At 38.6% G+C, this 21,316-nt stretch overlaps 1 protein-coding gene across 1 annotated transcript; it reads left to right on the top strand.

Annotated features, from left to right (window-relative positions):
* The first annotated feature begins 2,594 nt into the window (after positions 1–2,594).
* On the top strand, positions 2,595–20,589 carry LOC125278342 (transmembrane protein 272-like). The gene is made up of 5 exons (XM_048207438.1): positions 2,595–2,945; positions 9,608–9,681; positions 9,934–9,984; positions 10,073–10,273; positions 19,996–20,589. The coding sequence occupies exons 2-5, from the start codon at positions 9,624–9,626 to the stop codon at positions 20,184–20,186; spliced, it is 501 nt and encodes a 166-aa protein (XP_048063395.1). The 5' UTR covers positions 2,595–2,945; positions 9,608–9,623; the 3' UTR covers positions 20,187–20,589.
* The last annotated feature ends 727 nt before the right edge of the window (positions 20,590–21,316 follow it).

The raw sequence follows: 21,316 nt of genomic DNA, 5'->3' as shown, positions 1-21,316 counted from the left end.
TAAGAAAATGTTAGTGACTATATGTAGCACATGGCGAAATATAGTCATCATATACAGTCTGGACACACTTTTAAATTAAACAGAAAATTAACTGTTTAGTAGATGAACGTAATTCGAAACGTATAAAGTAAATAAATGAGGGTGCATGTTTGTTACAGTAGAGAAAACAAGACAAAATCATCTTAACAGAAGCAGGGGCCAAGACATGCCCAGACAGTGTAAAATGAAGTGATTGTGTGTTTTCCTGTTAGCCAGAGATGAGTGAATAATTAAGTGAGTGTCTGTAAGCTATGGGTGTATTCTGTATGCAACTGGAAACATGTATGTGAATTTGCATATGCCTCACAAAATGCAAAGATGGTACTGCAAGTTTGCAAGAATACATGACTCTGATCTTACTAAATCAGAAATACATGTAAATCAATTTAAGTTTAATCATGTTTTAACTGCCTATTTTGGGGTGGGAGAAAAAATGTGCTGATTTTTGCAACTCTACAAACTGTTGGTGATGCAGCATATCAGATCACGCAAGTATGGCATATAATTTGTGAATGTTTGCTAACATTCGATTCTGAATGAGTCTGATAGTGTGCTGCATGGCTAACGGGGCTAAAGCTACACACTGTTGGAGAAACTCAATAAGAATGAAGATTTTTATGTTTATGAATTATACAGACTGCAAGCGTTTTCAGGTTAAAATCCATAAATACAGTAAGAGACAATGGTAACTTTAACCACATTTAACAGTACATTAACAACATGCTAATGAAACATTTAGAAAGATAATTTACAAATATCACTAAAAATATCATGATATCATGAATCATGTCAGTTATTATTGCTCCATCTGCCATTTTTGCTATTGTCCTTACTTAACAATACCTGCAGAACATCTGATGATTCGGCTGTGCAGCTCCAGATGTTAATACTGCATTGAACATGGGCTGGTATATGCAAATGTTGGGGGTATAAAAAATAATGATCCCGACCGTTATGCAATTGTGTTATGTTGGGATTCGCCCTTTTTTCTGTGGTATTTTGCACGCACAAGATTCACATATGAAGGAGGAAACAATAGTGTTTGAAGATCACAGTATTTCATTTCCATGTACTCTTATTATCACCTATGCCAAGGTACATTTTTCCATTCTATGGCACCTTTAAAATCAGTTTAATAAAGAAGCAAAACTTGGGCTGTTGTCAACTGAAAAAAAAAAGAGTTATAGGGCACTTAATTACTGCAGTATTAACCATGGTCTAAGGAGACATGCAAAATGTGCAGTGTTGGTGGGCCTCCAGGAATGTGGTTGGGAAACAGTGCCCTACACTAACACTTTGGTTTTCGAGCAATGTCAGGCCTATCTCCTGTATATAAAAATTCCTCTTTTTTTATCTTCTATCTCAGATGGAGCTTTTGCATTATGCCCTAGCTTTTTGTTTAATATTTTGTTTAATTATTGCTAAAAGGCTTATACTAAAATTAGATTTACAATGCTCGGCAGAACAGATCAATTTTACATGATTTGGCAACCTTTCCTCTTGTACTTTAAAAATTAATACTTTTTCTATAAGTAACCTTATATGTAGCACTGCTTCTGCATTTAACCCTTGCTGTTCTTGTCCTCTCTCATGTCCCTGATTGATTAAGAAACTATGGAAGCCCGTTTCTGCCACTAAAAAAAAAAAAAAAATCAAAAAAAAAAAAAAAAGAGCCACTAAAAAAAAAGATTAATTACTTTTTTATCTCAGAATTGCGAGTTATAAAGTCAGAATTCTGAGATATAAAGTCGCAATTGCGAGATATAAAGTCAGAATTCTGAGATATAAAGTCGCAATTGCGAGATATAAAGTCAGAATTCTGAGATATAAAGTCGCAATTGCGAGATATAAAGTCAGAATTCTGAGATATAAAGTCGCAATTGCGAGTTATAAAGTCAGAATTCTGAGATATAAAGTCGCAATTGCGTGATAAAAAGTCAGAATTCTGAGATATAAAGTCAGAATTCTGAGATATAAAGTCGCAATTGCGAGATATAAAGTCAGAATTCTGAGATATAAAGTCGCAATTGCGAGATATAAAGTCAGAATTCTGAGATATAAAGTCGCAATTCATCTTTTTTTTTTTTTTTTTTTTTTAGTGGCGGAAACGGGCTTCCATAAGAAACAGAGTACATAAAAAAAGGAAAGAAGTTGTATTTGGTTTTCAGTTGGCAGTGATTGTATAAAAAGGTGAGCCCTTTTTATGCAATCACTTATATTACTTATATATATATATATATATATATATATATTATTTTAATTGTATTGCTTTGTAATATACTAATATGTTTTGGAGCAAGCATGTATAATCCTTTTGCTTTTTCTTTTCTTTTTTCTTTATTTTGTTGTAATGGACTCAGAGAGTAAGGAATGCATTTGTTTAATCTCATCTGGATCTTTTTGGTCAATATGTTGAGAAACTGCTGTATAACTCTCTGATTGAAAAACACCAATAAAACGTTTTAAACTAAAATCTTAAGCACTGAAGATAGTCCAAGGTGGACTGAAATGTTTTTGTTTTTTTCTTCCCTCTTTTTATTTTGTGTCACATTTTTGTTAGTGTCCTTTTGATATTTTGTTCCATTTATGTTAATCTTCAGTAAAACATTTACTCAAAGGAGCTTGAATTTTGCAGATTCCCCTTTTCTACTCAAAAAGAAATTCATGGTCTTCCTCATTTCCAAATCCACCCCACCCAGAGCCACTTTGCTTTTTTCCTTAAAGTCATGTGATTTAAAAGAAAAAGAGAGAGCAGAAGTCTTCTACAGATCTTTTCTGATTGGCTGACATGCATTCTGTTTAGCATGAGTACAGCTATTTAAGCCCACAATGCAGTGATAAAAGACTAATTAAAGAAAACAAGACACATCTTGTATAACATCCAGCAGGAATCCAGACATCCTCAGGTTTGACTTCTTTTTTTTTTTTTTTTACATTCATGAGTTCAGTTTTATTTTAGCTTTACCAGAACAGATATTAGAGACTCTTAGTCAGAATGGATTCATGTTGTGTATATAATGGCTCTCACAGGTTATAGGTGAATCATGACAACGTTTAACGTGGTTTAATGCATCAAGATTGTGATACTGGAGGATATAGCCTACACCTTACTGATGATATATACTATACAGGCAAGAAGATGAGCCCGAAAATAAACTAATTACAGGTTAATCAGTTTCCATAAATAAAAAATAAAAAAACTTGAAACATGTTTCCATAGAAACCAATAAAACGTTATGTGGTTAATGTGTTTATAGTGATATTTGAGGAACAAATTCTGTAGGATATTTATTGATCCATACACTTATGAACTCAAAATCTGAACGTAGCATGTTAAATCACACATTAATCATTCCCATAGAAACCAAATAAATCCTCTAATGTGGATTAATGTGGTCTGTTTGATATTGCAGGCTTTGGGGGCTTATAACGCCTATCTTGTCAAAAGCCCTCTTTCTGAAGATAGAGGATTCAGACTATCAATGATTAAAGCAGTCTGCACCACTGGCTGTACAGGTTTACATTTAGGTTTAAAGCTGTTGTTTTATGTGTCGGTATTTAAATAGCCAGTTATTATCATCACAAGCCGTTTTAGCAGGGGCGCCGCTAGCACTATTGGGCCCTATGAAAGAATATGAGGTTGGGGCCCCTACCGCACCAAACAAACAAGTCAACCTAGCTATCCAAAACCTTTGCAATTTAATAATACTTTTGCTATTGCTTTTGACCTCTAGCTATCAGTATTTAGAGACCTCCCATGATTTATTATGCAAATGTAAATGTAATAGAAAAATACAGTACAGTAATCAAATATGCATATTCGTACATTCTTAAAACCAATTGTTTAGTCAAAAATTCAAGAAAAAAAATCAAGAAGGTCCATCAAGAAGGTCCATCTTTTAAAGCTCTTTCTAACCTGTACTCTGCCTTAAAGTAACATAGTTCTTGTAATTGTTTAACTATAGCATTTGTTACAATAAGAATATAATTACAGGTAAGACTAGATGGCTCCTCATTACCATTTTTTTCTTTCTTTTTATCTAGAAAATTTGTTATGAGAAATTGTTAGAAACTATAGATTCAACATGCCACAGCTGTAATATAAATCTTTGGTGAAAAATCTATTCCCTTAACAGATTATCTGTTATAAATTCTACAACTAGTCAAAATTTGCCACAATAAATACAATATAATGTGATAGATTCCAGTAAATGTGAGTTTAAAAAGCTTGTAGGATATTTTCCCCTTTTTTCTTCAGTCATTTTAGTGTCTGTTTTAGGTCATGTTCACCTTTCTCCATAGCGTTTTACTATCCTCAATAGAATCTATATGGGTCGCACATTTTATCATCAGCGTCGCATAGGAACGGCTCGTGCAAATCTGTTGGGCACCGGAGCGCGCTGGTGAACGCGCTTACGGTGATTTGCGTGCCACTCATGCAATATTAAACAATTGGGCATCAGTCACAGTCATATTGCATAGACAACTGATCCGTTATTTCGTACAGCTTATAAAAGCTCCAAACGCGCGATGTATACAATTAATTAATTAACCTGATTCTATGTTTCTCTGTGGGCGTTCAGAGTAGGGGAGAGTGGGGTGATTTGTGCCAGGGGGGAAGTAGTTCCACCCATTGTTTCTGGAAAACCATAGAAGAAATTGGTCATGTGACCACATAATTTTGAAAAGCCTTCCATTTTACTTATCCTCCAAAGAAGAGAGACACATAACATGAGAGCAAAGCACATTTTAGCTCAAAAAACATTTTTTTTCCATTTAAAGTAAAATTTCTATGATCAAGGTTTTTTGATTGTAGTGTCTGAACAATTATAGATAAGTTTGTAAACATTTCACACATGTTTTAGTGCTTTAGCAGGCTACACAATGAGTCTATACAGTTAGCATGATGCTAGCTCTTTAACTGCTTGATCATGCTAGTTTTTCAAACTTGTGGGTCCGGGGTGATTTGTGCCAAAGGGCCTGGGTTAAGTTGTGCCAGTGGCACAACTCACCCTCACGTATGATTATTTTCAACATATTATTAATTTGTAATTGTACATTGTACTCTTACATTTTAGCAGTTAAACTATGTGACATTCTTGATTTTAGACCAAAACTCATCATGCCACACACTTATAAAACACACTTTCTGAAGATGAAAAGCATGAAATGGTGCAATGTTGTGCAAAAGGCATGAAAACAACTAATATTGTGTGAAACTGAATGGAGATTATCAAATTATCATAAGATTTGTGAGTGATTTAGAGCACAGCAGAACTCGGTCAGATAAAGGCTTATTAATGAAAGTTCCTGTCAAAAAAAAAGAATTGTATTAAAAGGGCAGCTATAAAAAAAAAAAAAAAGCCACTGTTTAGCAGCAAACAGGTATTTTCATCTTCAGAAAGATCTTTCTTCCTCCCCATTTTGCATGAAAACTGTGACTTGCTTAATAATGTGGAACAACCTCTAAGTAGGGTTTCCATAGACCTGGCAAATTATTTTGTCTGAGACTGATACCAGTTATAAGACATGGATAAATAAACAAACAAACATTTTCTTAGAAAAACTAAAATCTGAATGTTTATTCTACTTAAATCTTACTGATATGTCACTTGCATAATAATTCGGAACGCAGTGTGTTCTTATATATCACATAACTGACAGACAGCGTTCTATGTATGTCAACAGGCATCTATTGCCAAAGAGTTTTTGCCTGAAATGATTCACAAATATCATAGATTGTGTATTTAAGTTTTTTGTGTTTTCCCAAAAACTACTAAATATGACTTATTCCAACAGTTTTATATAGGGCAGTGGTTCTCAACCTTTTTTGGGCCAACGCCCCCCTATCCATTATCCAGGTCCTTTACCGCCCCCCAAACACCATTAGCCTACATCATGAATCCATTTTCCAAACCATGTTTTTGTCTTATCCTGAATCCCTATGACACACCTATAATAAGAGTTTATATTTTATATTTATATTGGGACTAGACTGGTTCGAGTCGGCACCGCTGCGGAGTACAGTACCTGCAGTACCAAGACGCCTGCAATTTTGGTTATTTACCGCTAGAGCTCCAAAAGTTACAGACTGCAGCTTTCATAATTAAAAAGCATGTCACTGAAAGCCAAATAACAGATTTGATTTGACTGAACAGTGGCAGGCAGCCGGGACAAGCTGGAACCGGAACCTCCGAAATCTGATCCGGCACCTCATTTGGGGGATCCCCCTCTCATATAACACCAAAAGTGGTCCATGCCAGGTTTTGTGTTTTCCAACACATAAGCAACATATAAAGCAGTGGCTGTCAAACTTTTTTTTTAAAGAACAACCTTTTTTTTTTTTTTAAATTGACGCGACCAAACCAAGTCAAGCCAAGCATAAGAATACTAAAATATATAATATACATATACAGAACAAGAATAAAAACTTGTAAGTAGCTATAAACAAGCCCAAACGAAATAATTTGAAGCGAAACTGAAAGAAAAAAACGGTGTGCTCAAGCAGCCTCTCGTTCGGCGCAAATTCAAATGTTTCCATATCAGCAATGTATTTGGATGCTGAACTTTTATTTATTGTGTCAAATAAGATTTGTACTTCACTCCCGTTTCAATATCGACGAAGAAAATCATCCTCTTCAAATCAGAAAAAATGTGTTTGGCAGGACCAGTTTCAGCGGTGGTCACGCTGAACGGCACAGATAGGATATTACAGAGTATGTAAAATGAGCAGTGTAATTTTTTATGTTTGGCTGACGGTATTTTATTTTGATAATGGCAGGCTGTGATGTCAAGTTTGCAATGAATATGTTGAGTGCGCACGCGAGGGTTTCCTTATACCAGCAGAAACAACTTAAATACTCCATAATTTACAGATATGAGTAAGACATTATTCGATACTGCGAAGTTTACTTTTATACACTCACACTGAAAACAGAACATTGTGCTTTTGCAAAATAAAGAAAACAGGATGCGCTTTTTGCCATCTCAGTTTCCTTTCCTTGAATTTGTTTGTGGAGCGCCGCGCCTCACAAAAATGAATCAAACTCAGCAGTATATAGGCTACTATTGGGCACATTTTTTTCTTTCGCTTTGTTAATCAATTAAGTCAAATATATTTTGTTTATTTATTCATTTTAGACTATGCTTTTTTGAAAATGCCAATCCATTTTTTAAGTCTCGTGACACAGGGTTTGAAAACCTGTGATATAAAGAATACAATTATATAATTACATAAATTATAGACATATAAACTTTGATGACGATGTTTTCTGAAACTTAAGCGTGCAAGTCGCATGAAATGCTGTGAGGAGACGCAGAAGAACTGATGAAATACTGGTTAAACAAGTATATGCCCATATACTGGCAGTCTCCACATGAACGCGCTCGCGCACAAAATAACTGTGAGTTTAAACATCTGATTTCTATGTCGAGGGCTGTTTGTCAGGCCTAATACACAATGCCATGGTATTTTACGCACAAATGGTCACTACACACCATGAGTATGCCAATGGTTTCCATCACCTTAACGCGCATTTGAACTAACGCAAAACTCAAGATAATCTGCGTCTGCCTATTGAATTTCTCTGATAATTCTGGACAGTAAAAACGACCATAGGCTGCTATACGGTCATTTCAGCGCTAATGTGTGCACTTAGGATTTATTACGCATTTAGGAGAGTATTGCAAGAAGCTGCTTACATTAATCTTACTTTGGAAAAAAATAAAATAAATACAATCATGATTTTTCATAAACAATTATGTTATAATTATAGGCTTAAATACCTTGGTATCAGCTTAATGTTATCAATTAATCCAATTCAAATTTATTTGGTTTGTCATGATTAATTTGTGTCCATAATAAGTAAAATAAAATAAAAAATAAAAAAATCTTCTAACAAGAATAAACACATATGAACAATTATTAAATTATGAACGTATTATTAATTATTTTTAACTAGCCTATCTTGAAATTATCCAAGCAGCGTTTTGCGCTCAGATGTGACGGCGAAATTACCTAAATGTGATTACAGAATATATTTCAATTAATTATCCATCAAATTGTCATTTTCTCTTTACAGTCTTGCGAGTTAACAATAATGCCCAGTAAATTACTTTGTGAACAAAGAAAACATTTTGGCATTAGGCATTAAAAATGTAAAAGTTTTACCGTACAAATAGAATTTAGTTTCATTCATTTTAAAATTCGTCACCAGAGTGAATGGGAACATGATTTATTGAAAATATTTGAAAATATAAGTGGTTCTTAAGTCAGTACTTTTTTAATGGCTTGTCAACTTTCCATTCCTCCGCTGCGTGGTTCAGCGCTGGATTCAAGCCACCGCCGGATTGTTGTCAGTTGTCAGCGAAACACATTTTTGTGCACGTGAATTCATGTCAGCGCTTGAGCGCTGGTCTATGACTGGAAAAATAATCGATGCAAAAGAAACGACACATAGCCTAGCTTACATGTTGCGTTAAACTGGCAGATTTTAGAATGTTGTAGGCAATTCTTTTGCAAGTATTACACGTTTAATCTTGTCTTGCCTGGATCTTTGGTGTAAACTCGTGAACGCCCCCCAAGAACACCTGAACGCCCCCCTTTTAAAAATCTTGCTTCCAACGCCCCCCCGTTGTTCTCTGAACGCCCCCGTTGAGAAACACTAATATAGGGTGACAATATCTAAATAAACCTTAAATGAGTAATTTTGTATTGAATTTGTCTTGCTTTCATATAGCATTACAGTTCATAACATTAAAATGTTCTGTTTTACTTCAGAAATGACTGGCACAAATTACCCCTACGTATTCTCCCCAAAGGCACAACTTACCCCGCACCAGGGGCAAGTTGTGCCACGAGACCACTTTTTTTTCCCAAAAGCCAAAAGCTATATACATGCAAATAATACCGAAATCAGTTTTTTTTTTTTTTTTCCCCGTAGCTACTCTTAATTTTATAATGGCTATAGCTCCAAATGTTGGACACTTAGAGGAATGAAACCAGTGTCATCTTCACCAGATTGATCTGTGAATTTTTCACAGTAAAGCTCTTGTCCGTAAACCCCTTGGTATGTCCACCAGTAAGGAATGTGAAAGAAAGTTTTAGGTCGAGTTCGATTTGTGAAAACTTTCACAATAGCATTTTATCGCGTGGCCGTGTTTCTCTTTGCTCTGCCCCCCGTTTTTTTGTATAATATGGTCTTACGGTTGTTGATATCGGCCCAAAGGACAACGCCACCTTAATTCACAAATCATGGAGAATGATATTCGGTATTATTTGCATGTATATGACAGTGCACTGCGTATTTATAGCCAAAAGAAATCTGAATATCAAACCACAAACTGTCTTTACTGCGGTATGGTATACTACTAATTAAAATAGAGAAGTGTCGGCACTGACTGTTAGCTGCTACTACTACTACTACTAATTATTATTATTAATAATAATTATAATAATTATATATATATATATATATATATATATATATATATATATATATATATATATATAATATATAGGCTAATATATATATTTCTGTTTTTTTTTTTTTTTTTCTTTTTCTCTCAGGCCAGAAGTAAAGACGATGGAAGGCTTATTGCAAGCGATTCCCACGCCGCCCATACTCAGCAAACCGGTTCAAAGTATTCACAATTACTTTGTTGTGTGTGTGTGCGTGTGTGATGCTTCATTAAATTATGTTATTAATGGTGATTCTCCTATGAAAATGCCTTGACAGTTATAGAGAGTATAGCTAGAGTGTTAGAGGCTTCATGGCAGGATATACAAACACAAATATTATGCATAAACCTTGTCCAACAGATAAAACTAGAGCAACTACTAAACTGAGAAATGCATGAAATAACGCTTAATTGTCTACAACCACTGTTTCACAGTAATCTCCAAAGTCATCGGGGCTGTCCTGCCCATTGCTGAGATAGCAATTGGTATGTCTTTATTATTTCAGATCTTTATACACATTAGTTTATTTTGGGCATATAAACAAGCCTATCATATCTCCCTTCTTTTTCACAGGTGCAATATATCTGCATGACTGTCCAAAGCAGCCCTATATTCCCATTTATCTGCTGGTGTCAGGTGTGATTACATTGGTGCTCGATCTGTTGGCCTGGCTTCCAAGCATTAAAACACCAGCGTATAAAAAATTTCGATGTTTCTTCACCTGTGCCTGGAGTTTATTTGTGTGTCTTTTCCTCTTCTGCTGGTTCATTGCTGGTAAGATGTAATATGTTATATTAACTTGATGTGAAATTCAGATTATGTAGCTATTACAACGCTAGTTTTGACCCGTGTGCGGGATCCAAAAACGAGTTAATACTAAAACTCAATATGCAAGTGAATATTGGCTTTGATTAGTTAATAAAAAAATATTAGTTTTTAAGAAATGGCCAAATAATGAATTACTAAATTCAAAATAAATAGTGCAGGTATTTTTGTTGTTGTGTTCTTATATTATTATTGTTATAATTATTATCATTATGGGCGACAATTGACTCTCAAATTAGGGGAGGCAAGATTTTTTTTTTTTTTTTTTTTGGCTTTTTCTTTTTTGGCAGGTACAAAACGTCTTTTTGTATAACAAATTATTCGCAGAAATTTTAAGAAAACAAGTTTAAGTTTGCTTGTTGTTTATTTACTCATTTATTTAATAATTAATTTTTATTATCACGGGAAATGACGCGGACGATATGTGAATCAATGTCCATCATTTTGCAGCAACTGGTGATAAAGAAAAATGCCACGTCGCATTATTTCCATTTTAAACCATGAAGGAGAGCCAGTGGATATATCACACAAACAATGTGCAAACTGTGTGTGAGAGTTACTGTATGTGGGTGAAGAAGTCTCAATCTCCAGTCAGTTAGTTTAATACAGAGACTGAAAGTAAAAACTGACTGAGATTTTGGCTTCTGTCGCTGCACTAACGGCGCATATTCTCTTAGACAGTGAGAGATTCATATAATTTATTAATATTTCTCTTGTGGCCCATAGTGAGAAAAAAAACGGGCCTAGTATTTTTCGTGAATTGAGAAGTAGCCTATTTCTTATTATTTAAAAAAATGAGGAATAGGCTATCTATCTTAAATTGCCCTCGTAGAGCGTTCGTTCGTTCATCTTCGGAACACAAATTAAGATATTTTAGTTGAAATCCGATGGCTCCGTGAGGCCTTTGACATTTCCAATGACATTTCATCTCTCAAGATCCATAAAGGTATTAAAAACACATCTAAATCAGTTCATGTGAGTACAGTGGTTCAATATTAATATTATAAAGTGATGAGAATATTTTTGGTGCGCCAAAAAATACAAAATAACGATTTATTTAGTGTTGGCCGATTTCAAAACACTGCTTCAGGAAGCATCGGAGCGTTATGAATCAGTGTGTCAAATCATGACTCAGATCACTTGTCAAACAGCCAAACTGCTGAAATCACACTCCGAACAGCTGAATCGATACGCTGATTCATAACGCTCAGAAGCTTCCTGAAGCAGTGTTTTGAAATCCGCCATCACTATATAAGTCATTATTTATTTATTTTTTTTTGGCACACAAAATATTCTCTTCACTTTATAATATTAATATTGAACCACTGTACTCACATGAACTGATTTAAATATGTTTTTAGTACCTTTATGGATCTTGAGAGAGGAAATGTCATTGGAAATGTCAAAGGCCTCACGGAGCCATCGGATTTCAACTAAAATATCTTAATTTGTGTTCCAAAGATTAACGAAGGTCTTACGGGTGTGGAACGGGATGAGGGTGAGTAATAAATGACAGAATTTTCATTTTTGGGTGAATTAACCCTTTAAGGTTGATTGAGACACTTTTTTTTTCAAAAAAAGTGTCCCAATCACCCTGAATTCATCCTATCTTTGAAAGGCACGTGCTTAACTGTGCATGAGATGTAGCGGTACACGGGAAATTAGCTATACCAGGGCTGGATTTCCTGAAAACTCTACGTATTTCCTAAATTATACCTTAAGCTGTACCTTAACGTTAATAAGTGTTTCCCGAAACGTTATTATAAGTATACCTTCTGTAAGTCATTCTTTCGTAACGTTGGTCTGGAGCACTCTTAGCTATACCTTATCGCTACTGACAGTCAATATGAATATAATTCTGAAGCTGTAATACACCCAGTGTTCGATTAGGATAAATGGCAAAGAATGAAATGCAAAGATTCACTGCTAAATTCAAATTCAAATTTAAATTCAGCCCCTACCGCCACATCAGAGGCATCAACTTCGACAATGAATTGTCTCCCAGGGTCAGGCGTGATCAATATGGGAGCCGTGGTAAACAGCTCCTTGAGTTTATCGAATGCGAGCTGTGTGGATTCTGTCCAAACAAAATGAGTCTTAGACGAAGTGGCATGGTCAACGGGGCGGCAATAAGACTAAAATTAGCAATAAATCAGCGATAAAAGTTTGCAAACCCCAAAAATCGCTGGAGTGCAGGTCGGGAATCAGGAATAGGCCAGTCGATAACAGCGCGAACCTTGGCGGGGTCCATACTAATGCTGTCAGCCAATACAACCGAGCCAAGGAACGTTACAGACTGGACATGAAATGCACACTTTTCGGCCTTAACGAAGAGGCGGTTCTCTAAGAAGCGCTGTAGGACGTGACCAATGTGTACCTGGAGTGAGGGAGAGAAAATCAGGATATCATCCAGATAGACAAAAACAAAAATATTTAGCATGTCTCTCAAGACGTCATTTACCAGTGCTTGAAAAATGGCCGGTGCGTTGACCAGGCCGAACGGAAGAACCCGATATTCATAGTGTCCTAATGGGGTATTAAATGCCGCCTTCCATTCATCACCTTTCTTAATTCTAACCAAATGGTAAGCGTTACCGAGATCAAGCTTCATGAAAACTTTATCTCTCTTTAAGATCTCAAAATCTGATGACATAAGAGGCAAGGAGTAACGCTTCTTGACTGTTATGTCACTGAGCCCTTGATAGTCTATACAGGGACACAAGGACCCGTCCTTCTTTTTCACGAAAAAGGACCCCGCACCGGCGGGCGAAGTAAATGGGACAATGGTCCCAGCAGTGAGACTCGCAGTCAACAGAGAAATAACAAAAGCAATCCTGGCGTGGTCAGCTGCGTATGTAGAGGGGTGAAGGGAAAAGACAACTTCACACTGGGTCAAAAAAGCTTTGAATTCTGTAGGCTCACCAAAATATATCGTGGCGGGTTGTTGATTCTTGCTTTGGGGGCGGGACTAGGAGACGGAGGGTCAGACAGCTCGTGACGGAGAAACTGGAAACGGTGATTCAAGTCCGTCACCTGACCAGCGAGGTTCTCCACAGCGTGTCTAGCCGCAGAAAGCTCCTCCTTATGCCCACCGAGCATGGCACCCTGCATCTCGACAGCAGAACGGCCGGGTCCATAGTGGTCAGATTATTCTGTTGTGAAACAGAAGACCCAGAGGCGAAAATGCAAGTTCACAGAGTTTAATCACCAGTCCAAAATGATTAACTGAAGCAGACTGCCAAGCGCCGTCACTAAAGGTCGCTTGCAGCTGGATATAACAAAAGGGAAAATACAGAGAACAGTCACAGGCGGTGGTTGGCTGAGGGCAGTAGCTCGGTCTTGGCTCCGGAGGCGTCTTGGGTAAAGATGGAGAGAACAACGCCTGGCTGAAGGACAAAACCAGGTCTGAAGATGAGAGTGCTTCAGCAGGGCGGAACACAAGGTGGCTACTGGGACTGTGACTAAGACTGGGATGCACACACACAAACAGAGGTTACGGATCTTCTGAAGGAGGGTAGAGAGACAACGCCAACATTAGGTCATGAATAATCCGACAAAGAGACACGGAAAACAGCAGGAGAAATAGCAGAGAAAATCAGAGGGAAAAAGCCACAGCAAATCTGTGTCCAGGATTGATCATACGGAAGGTTTAATAGATGGAGCATGGGGCACATCGATTAAGTCCATTTCGATTTCTGACTGTCGCTGCCTTAAATAAGTTGCAGTTTTCGTAAATGTATAAAAGCTATGCTTTTTGTTAGGAGTAAGCAGAGCGCGACCGACTTAAAGGTATATATTTACCCTGCATCCAATGTTTAAGGTCAGAACTGACGAGTTTGTGTCTGGGAAGAGCAGAAGAGAAGAGTTGGCCGGAGTGACTTTTCTAAGTGATACCGGGACCGCAGTGAACAAATAATTGAAGATATAATCAGAATAATCAAAAATCTAAATTAATACATAACCAATGATTAATTTCTAATTGGAAACACAACCTAAGAATAAGAATAATTTTAAATTGGAGTCAGATTAAACGAGTGAAATTATGTGAACTTCACAGAGGCACTGAAAAGGCATACACGCGTTAACCTTCGCCTGGCCGTCGGATTCCGTTTTTGGGCCGGTGGGGGATTCCTTACACATTTAAATACACATTTGAATTAAGTAAGCTAATGCATAAAAAAGAAATTTATATTCCATACACTGATGTCTACAGAAGCTGCAACAATAACCCTTTCAATTATATAATTTGATGAAGTGTTTTACTTATATCAGATACACAATGTGTATGAAACAATAAAGTTTACTCTATTCTTCTCCCAGTTCACTGGCCACATACTATTATGTATTTTGGTGAAGATTTCGTAAATCCAACATCTCTGAATTGCTGTGCAAACTCATCGCGCAACAAAACACATTCACTTCCACATATTTTAATATATCATAAAATTCATGATATAGTGAATAATTTTGTGAATATTTTGAATAATATATGAAAAAACAATATAAACGCAATACCTACATGTCTGTCAGCTGCATGACGCGTCTCCAAGGAATTAAAGCTTTGTTCTAAAATAATAATTGCCTTAAACTCTGATTGGCTGATGGGGCTCCGCGCCCCCAGAATACAGATAAATTACAATATAGATTTAGTTTGCAATTTGGATTAATATTATTACATCCCATGAGTCCTGATAAATGCAATTTCTACTTCTGATGTGCTTCTTTTAATAAAGAACACTTATTTCTCACATAACGCAGTGAAGCAGCCCCTGTATAGAGTGAATTATTGATTCTCGAGCCATTGATATCAATCAATTCAGCACCACCACCATGGACAGCACCTGGTAACATCACACTTAAGAAGATACACCATTCTGTAGATACAGTAGCTTAAATGAACATCTGTTTTCAGCCCCTCGTGCCTGTCAAATTAATTTTAAAAAAAGTGTTTCTATTAATTGTGTTTATGTTAACAAAATATTTTGTTTATTATTTGAATATATAAAAGCTTTGATTTTATTTTATCTCTGTAGGCGCACAGGAATTTTACAGGAAGTTAATTTACAGGAATTTAACATAAGGCTATATATATTTTTATTTAGGTTTAATGGACATAATAAATTGAAAGAAAGAAAGAAAGAAAGAAAGAAAGAAAGAAAGAAAGAGGTATGATCAGTGAATGAATTAAAAAGGCTGTGAGATGGAATGAATAAAAATGTTTTTTTTTTTTTGTAGGCCTAGACTATATTATTTTATGTTCTTACATTGGCTGTCCTTTTATCATTGTTATTACTGATAATAACAAACTGTATTTGAATGCTGTTTAGGCAACATCGTGCACAATATAAAATAATATGCAATGCAATGTTAATATAATTTTTTTCAATTCCATGCTTTTTCTAAATTAAAAATAAATACATTTGTGAGAAGATGAAAATGAAAACCCTCGTTCCCTGAAGGAGGGAACGGAGACGTACGTCAGTAGTGACCGATGAATTGGGATATCGCTAGAGCGCCCTATCAGCTTCGAGAGAACTAAAACAAGCCAATGGAGATTGGCGTGCGATATTTGCATAATGTGCACCGCCCCCAACAGGTGGATATAAATAGGAAGCAGATGCAATCACACTGGAGTCACACTGGAGACTGGAGTCAAGATGCACGTATCCGGCCCAGGGGGAGGGAATGGCATTGCAAGCCGACACTTAGAGCGGGCTCAACGCGTCTACCAGCTAGTGGAAGCGAGTACACGGGAAGATACCGGCTCTACACATAGGCTATATAATCTAGCGAACGTGTTAGGTGTCGCCCAGCCCGCAGCTCTACAGATATCTGTCAGCGAGGCGCCATGAGCCAGCGCCCAGGAAGAGGCCACTCCTCTGGTGGACTGGGCTCTCAACCCAAGACGCTGTGGTTTACACAGATGCCCCTGCCCCCGGGTGGGGGGCCACGTATACGGGCATGCAGTGTTGGGTCTTGGACGGGGCCACAACTGCATTGGCATTTCAATTGCCTGGAGTTGCTAGCAGTACGTCTTGCACTGGGCCGCTTCAAGGAGCTGTTGTCAGACAAGCACGTACTGGTCCGCTCGGACAGCACTCGGACAAGGCACGCCCTGGGAATCGTACGCCAGGGCGATGGCCTCCACTATCCAGTGGGCCATCCTCTGCTTGGAGACAGGCTTTCCCTTCTGCTGTTATCCGTAACAGACAAAGAGCTGATCTGAGGTCCTGAAGCTTTGCGTTCTGTCTACGTACATACGCAGAGCGTGGATGGGACAGAGCAAGCTAGGGCTGGGTCTGCCTCCTCCGAAGGTAGCGCTTGCAGGTTCACTACCTGAACTCTGAGGAAAGTGGTAGGAACCTTGGGCACAAATCCGGGCCGGGGTCTCAGGATGACGTGAGAGTCACCGGGCCCGAATTCTAGGCACGATTCGTCGAACGAAAATGCGCGCAGATCCCCTACCCTCTTAGCGAAGCCAACGCAACCAGGAGGACAGTCTAAGAGACACTACTTTTAACTTGTCTGATTGTAAGGTTCGAAGGGATGACCCCGGAGAGATGTAAGAACCAGGGTCAGAACCCAAGAGGGTATGGAGGGAGGGTCAGGAGGATTCAATCTCCTTGCCCACCTCAGGAACCTGACGATCAGATCGTGTTTCCTCAGGGACTTGCCATCAACTGCATGGTGATGTGCGGCGATAGCAGCAACATACACCTTGAGGGTGGAGGGAGACAGCCTTCGCTCCAAGCCCTCTTGCAGGAAGGAAAACACAGATCTGACCGAGCATGATCGGGGGTCCTCTCGGTGAGAGGAGCACCATCCAATGAACAGGTTCCACTTCAACGCATAGAGGCTCCTTGTAGAAGGAGCTCCAGCGGAAGTGATGGTGTCTACGACCGGCTGCGGGAGATCACTCAGAACCTCTGCATCCCGACCAGGGACCACACGTGGAGGTTCCACAGGTCGGGACGTGGGTGCCATAGGGTGCCCCGTCTCTGAGTCAGGGGGTCCTTCCTCAGAGGAATTGGCCAGGGAGGGGCTGTCGTGAGGAGCGTAAAGTACGAAAACCAGGTCTGAGTGGGCCAATATGGAGCCACTAGCAAGACCTGCTCTTCATCCTCCCTGATCTTGCACAGGAGCTGTGCGAGAAGGCTGACTGGGGGGAACGCATTTTTGAGTAGGCCCTGGGGCCAGCTGTGTGCCAGGGCATCCATGCCGAGCGTGCCGCCGGACAGGGAATAAAACTACTGGCAGTGGGCAGTTTCTCGGGGAGGCAACAGGACTACCTGGGCCTTGCCGAAGTGCTGCCAGATCAGCTGGACCACCTGGGGATGGAGCCACCATTCGCCCGCAAGTGGAGACTGCCGTGAGAGCTTGTCAGCTACACGGTTGAGCACACCTGGGACATGAATGGCATGAAGCAACCTCAGATGCTTCTGACTCCATAGCAAGAGATGGCGGGCGAGTTGCGACATGCGACGGGAGTGTAGACCACCCTGATGGTTGATGTACGCAACGGCCGCAGTGCTGTCCAAGCGGACCAGTACGTGCTTGTCTGACAACAGCTCCTTGAAGCGGCCCAGTGCAAGACGTACTGCTAGCAACTCCAGGCAATTGAAATGCCAATGCAGTTGTGGCCCCGTCCAAGACCCAACACTGCATGCCCGTATACGTGGCCCCCCACCCGGTGGCAGGGGCATCTGTGTAAACCACAGCGTGCCTGGACACCTGTTCGAGGGGGCACTCCGCCCGCAAGAATGAAGGGTCCGACCACAGGACGAGGGTGGGACGGCAGCTCGGTGTCACCAGGGACACGGAGCGTGCTGTGCTGCCATGCCCACCACGGGACCCGGCCACGGAGCCAGTGTTGAAGCGGCCACATATGGAATCTGATCGGCGTGACCGCGGCTGCAGATGCCATATGCCCCAGGAGCCTCTGAAAGTCTTTCAGTGGGGCCGCTGTCCTGCGCTTGAGCGAACTCAGGCAGTTCAACACCGACTGGACACGCTCTTTGGTAAGGAGCGCAGTCTGGGTGACCGGGTCTAGCTTGAGACCGAGATAAGAGATCCTCTGCCCGCGGGTGAGTTTGTTCTTGACCCAGTTGACCCGAAGACCCAACCGGCTGAGGTGAGCTAGACCATATCCCTGTGTTCGCACAACTGCTCTCGTAAGCTGGCCAGGATTAACCAGTCGTAGAGGTAGTTGAGGATGCGAACCTTGAAGGGAACAATGGCTGCCTCCGCAACCTTCGTAAAGACGCGGCGCATTCGAAAATGCGCTTCTGTATGAGCATCTTACACGGCAGCCTGAGAAGGTACTGGTACAAGACGCACAGACCCAGGATTGGCCGTAGCCCACCGCCCTTTTAAGCCTCCAGAAACCTCCAGAAATGCACAGACTGAATGACGTCTTGAAAAAGACGCAGTGTCTGACTGTGAAGTCTGATTTTAGAAGGGGAAATTACAGCTCATTCTGTGTCGAGACACACAGGGAGTGTCACGAGAGTGTGTACACACACACACAGGAGACCGGCCCAAATCGCACACCAACTTTGTGGATTTACAGCGGAACACTCTTTCACAGCAGTAGTTACTGCCCGACTCCTGAAGCTCGCGGACTCGCTGCAGAGTCATAACACCAACACAGTAAGGCTGCTTCTTTTCGTTCTTCAGACTTGTTTGAAGTTCAGTCAGGCTGTAGGACACCAAAGTGTTGGCCCCGAAGCGAAAGACAGAGTGCGATTGCATCTGCTTCCTATTTATATCCACCTGTTGGGGGCGGTGCACATTATGCAAATATCGCACGCCAATCTCCATTGGCTTGTTTTAGTTCTCTCGAAGCTGATAGGGCTCTCTAGCGATATCCCAATTTGTCGGTCACTACTGACGTACATCAAACGTGACCGACTGAAAGGGAACTTTTATTAGTCAAGGAGTCATTAAAGGTGGTGGCATTAAAGAGGCGACAATAAAGACATTTATAATGTTACAAAAGATTTGTTTAATAAATTTTATATACATTTAATAAATGCAAATAAATACTTTCATTGAACTTTCTATCAAAAAATCCTAAAAAAAAGTGATCATTTCCATAAAAATGTTAATGTTAACTGTTTTCAACATTGAATATAATCAGAAATGTTTCTTGAGCAGCAAATTATCATATTAGAACGATTCCTGAAGGTTCATGTGACAAAGAAGACTGGAGTAATGATGCTGTGCTGTGTGGCACGAAATTAACTAAAAATAAATAAAGTAAATATTTAAGAATTAGTCATCCCATCCATATGTAAGAATCAACTTCGTCCCCACTTTGAGCATTGGCTATTTAAAAATATCCTATTCACAGGCATATCCAGCCAACTATAATTAATTTGATCTGGAATTAGAAGTGTTGGGTAGAGTAATGTTCTGCTGGTCATGCAATCTCAACAAGCTGACAAAAGCTCTCAATGCAACAGCAAAAACGCCCAGCAACATTGCTCAAAAAGTTGCCTGTTTATCATCACCTTAAGGATGCACAGGTCAAAGACCATGTATATTTTTATATATTACATGATGGTCTTTATTAAAAAAGATTTGTCAAAAGTGTTATATCCAATTCCAGTTTTTCAGTAAATGATTTAGCCTGCTTCATAATGCCCTCTCCACCCTTGTCTCCCCTACAGGTAATGTTTGGATCTACTCTATTCACCTGCCTAATTACAGTGGCACTGATTACTGCAATAAGACACTGTACCTGTTTGCTTTCTGGACCACCACAGTGATCTATATATTGCTGGGCATTGCCCTCTCAGGACAGTGCTATAAGGAATGCAACGAGGTTGATGAAAGTAGTGGAAATGTGGTTAACGTATGATGGACCGGGCTAGCAGTCATCAGTAATATTACTAATAATACAAACACTCTTGTGGACTTTTCTGGCCTGTTCTTTTTTTTTTTTTTTTTTTTTTTTTTTTAGTTTATTTATTTATTTATTTTTTTTTTTGCCTTTATTTGATGTTGTGCCACCTACTGGGTCAGTTATGAGCTTTTGCACCGTTGATAACCTTATTATGTTGTGTAACTATAATTCCTGTGTATAAAATGCATTTGTATTGTTGGGCATGAGAACTTTTTGAAGAGAGAAGATGCAAGTTTATTAACTGGAATGATACACTGTCTTTATAAGTGCATTTCTATAATGTAGTTAAAGTGCTCTATTTTCGTGCACTAATTTTGTACTCAATATACTAAAAATTCTTCTTTAGTACCTCTTAAGATCACCTTAATAACATCTAAGTGTATCAACTGTGCTATTTTGAGACAGCATGAAACATGAACTAAAATGTGCTTTTAATATACTATCTCTGTATTTAAAACATGTATTTAGATACCACTTATAGTACATTTGAACCCATAGTGTACTACAAGTGGTAATTAAATATATTTTTAAATACATAGATAGAATATTAAAAGCACATTTTAGTTCATATTTCATGGTGTCTAAAAATAGCACAGTTGAGTTCACTTAGATGTTCTTAAGATGATCTTATAAAGTACAAAATAAGTTTTTTTTTTAGTAAATTAAGTACAAAATTAGTGCATGAAAATAGAGCACTTTAAGTATATTATAGAAATGTACCTTTTTTCACCTGGGATGTCAGATTTTGCATTTGATAATATTGTGGAATGCTGAATAAAAACAAAAAGATTAATAAATTGATACAAAATATCATATTACATATTAGCACTTTTCATTTATGTATAATTAATTATTGCACTGTTCTCTGGAATACTTTATTTTATTTGGTTAATTGTGACATTTTGCACAAATATTATTTTGTATACGGACACTAAACTGTATAACTGATGTTGTCCCTGGCACCCTGTTTCCTTCCTAACTGTGCTGGTTTCATGTCTTTTCTCACTTAATAATAATAATAATAATAGTAATAATAATAAATTCAAATCGTTATTTCATATTAAATACTTAAGTCAGCTGGTTAA

This window comes from Megalobrama amblycephala, linkage group LG1 (assembly GCF_018812025.1).
Source record: "Megalobrama amblycephala isolate DHTTF-2021 linkage group LG1, ASM1881202v1, whole genome shotgun sequence".
NCBI lineage: Eukaryota > Metazoa > Chordata > Actinopteri > Cypriniformes > Xenocyprididae > Megalobrama > Megalobrama amblycephala.
Note: the sequence above shows the minus strand (reverse complement) of the source record. Positions and strands in the feature narration are given on the sequence as shown.

Coding starts and splice junctions, on each gene's coding strand:
- LOC125278342 (XM_048207438.1), top strand. CDS start 9,624: ATGGAAGGCTTATTGCAAGCGATTCCCACGCCGCCCATACTCAGCAAA. Junction 9,985..10,072: donor CATTGCTGAGATAGCAATTG/GTATGTCTTTAT, acceptor TCTTTTTCACAG/GTGCAATATATCTGCATGAC. Junction 10,274..19,995: donor CTTCTGCTGGTTCATTGCTG/GTAAGATGTAAT, acceptor TCTCCCCTACAG/GTAATGTTTGGATCTACTCT.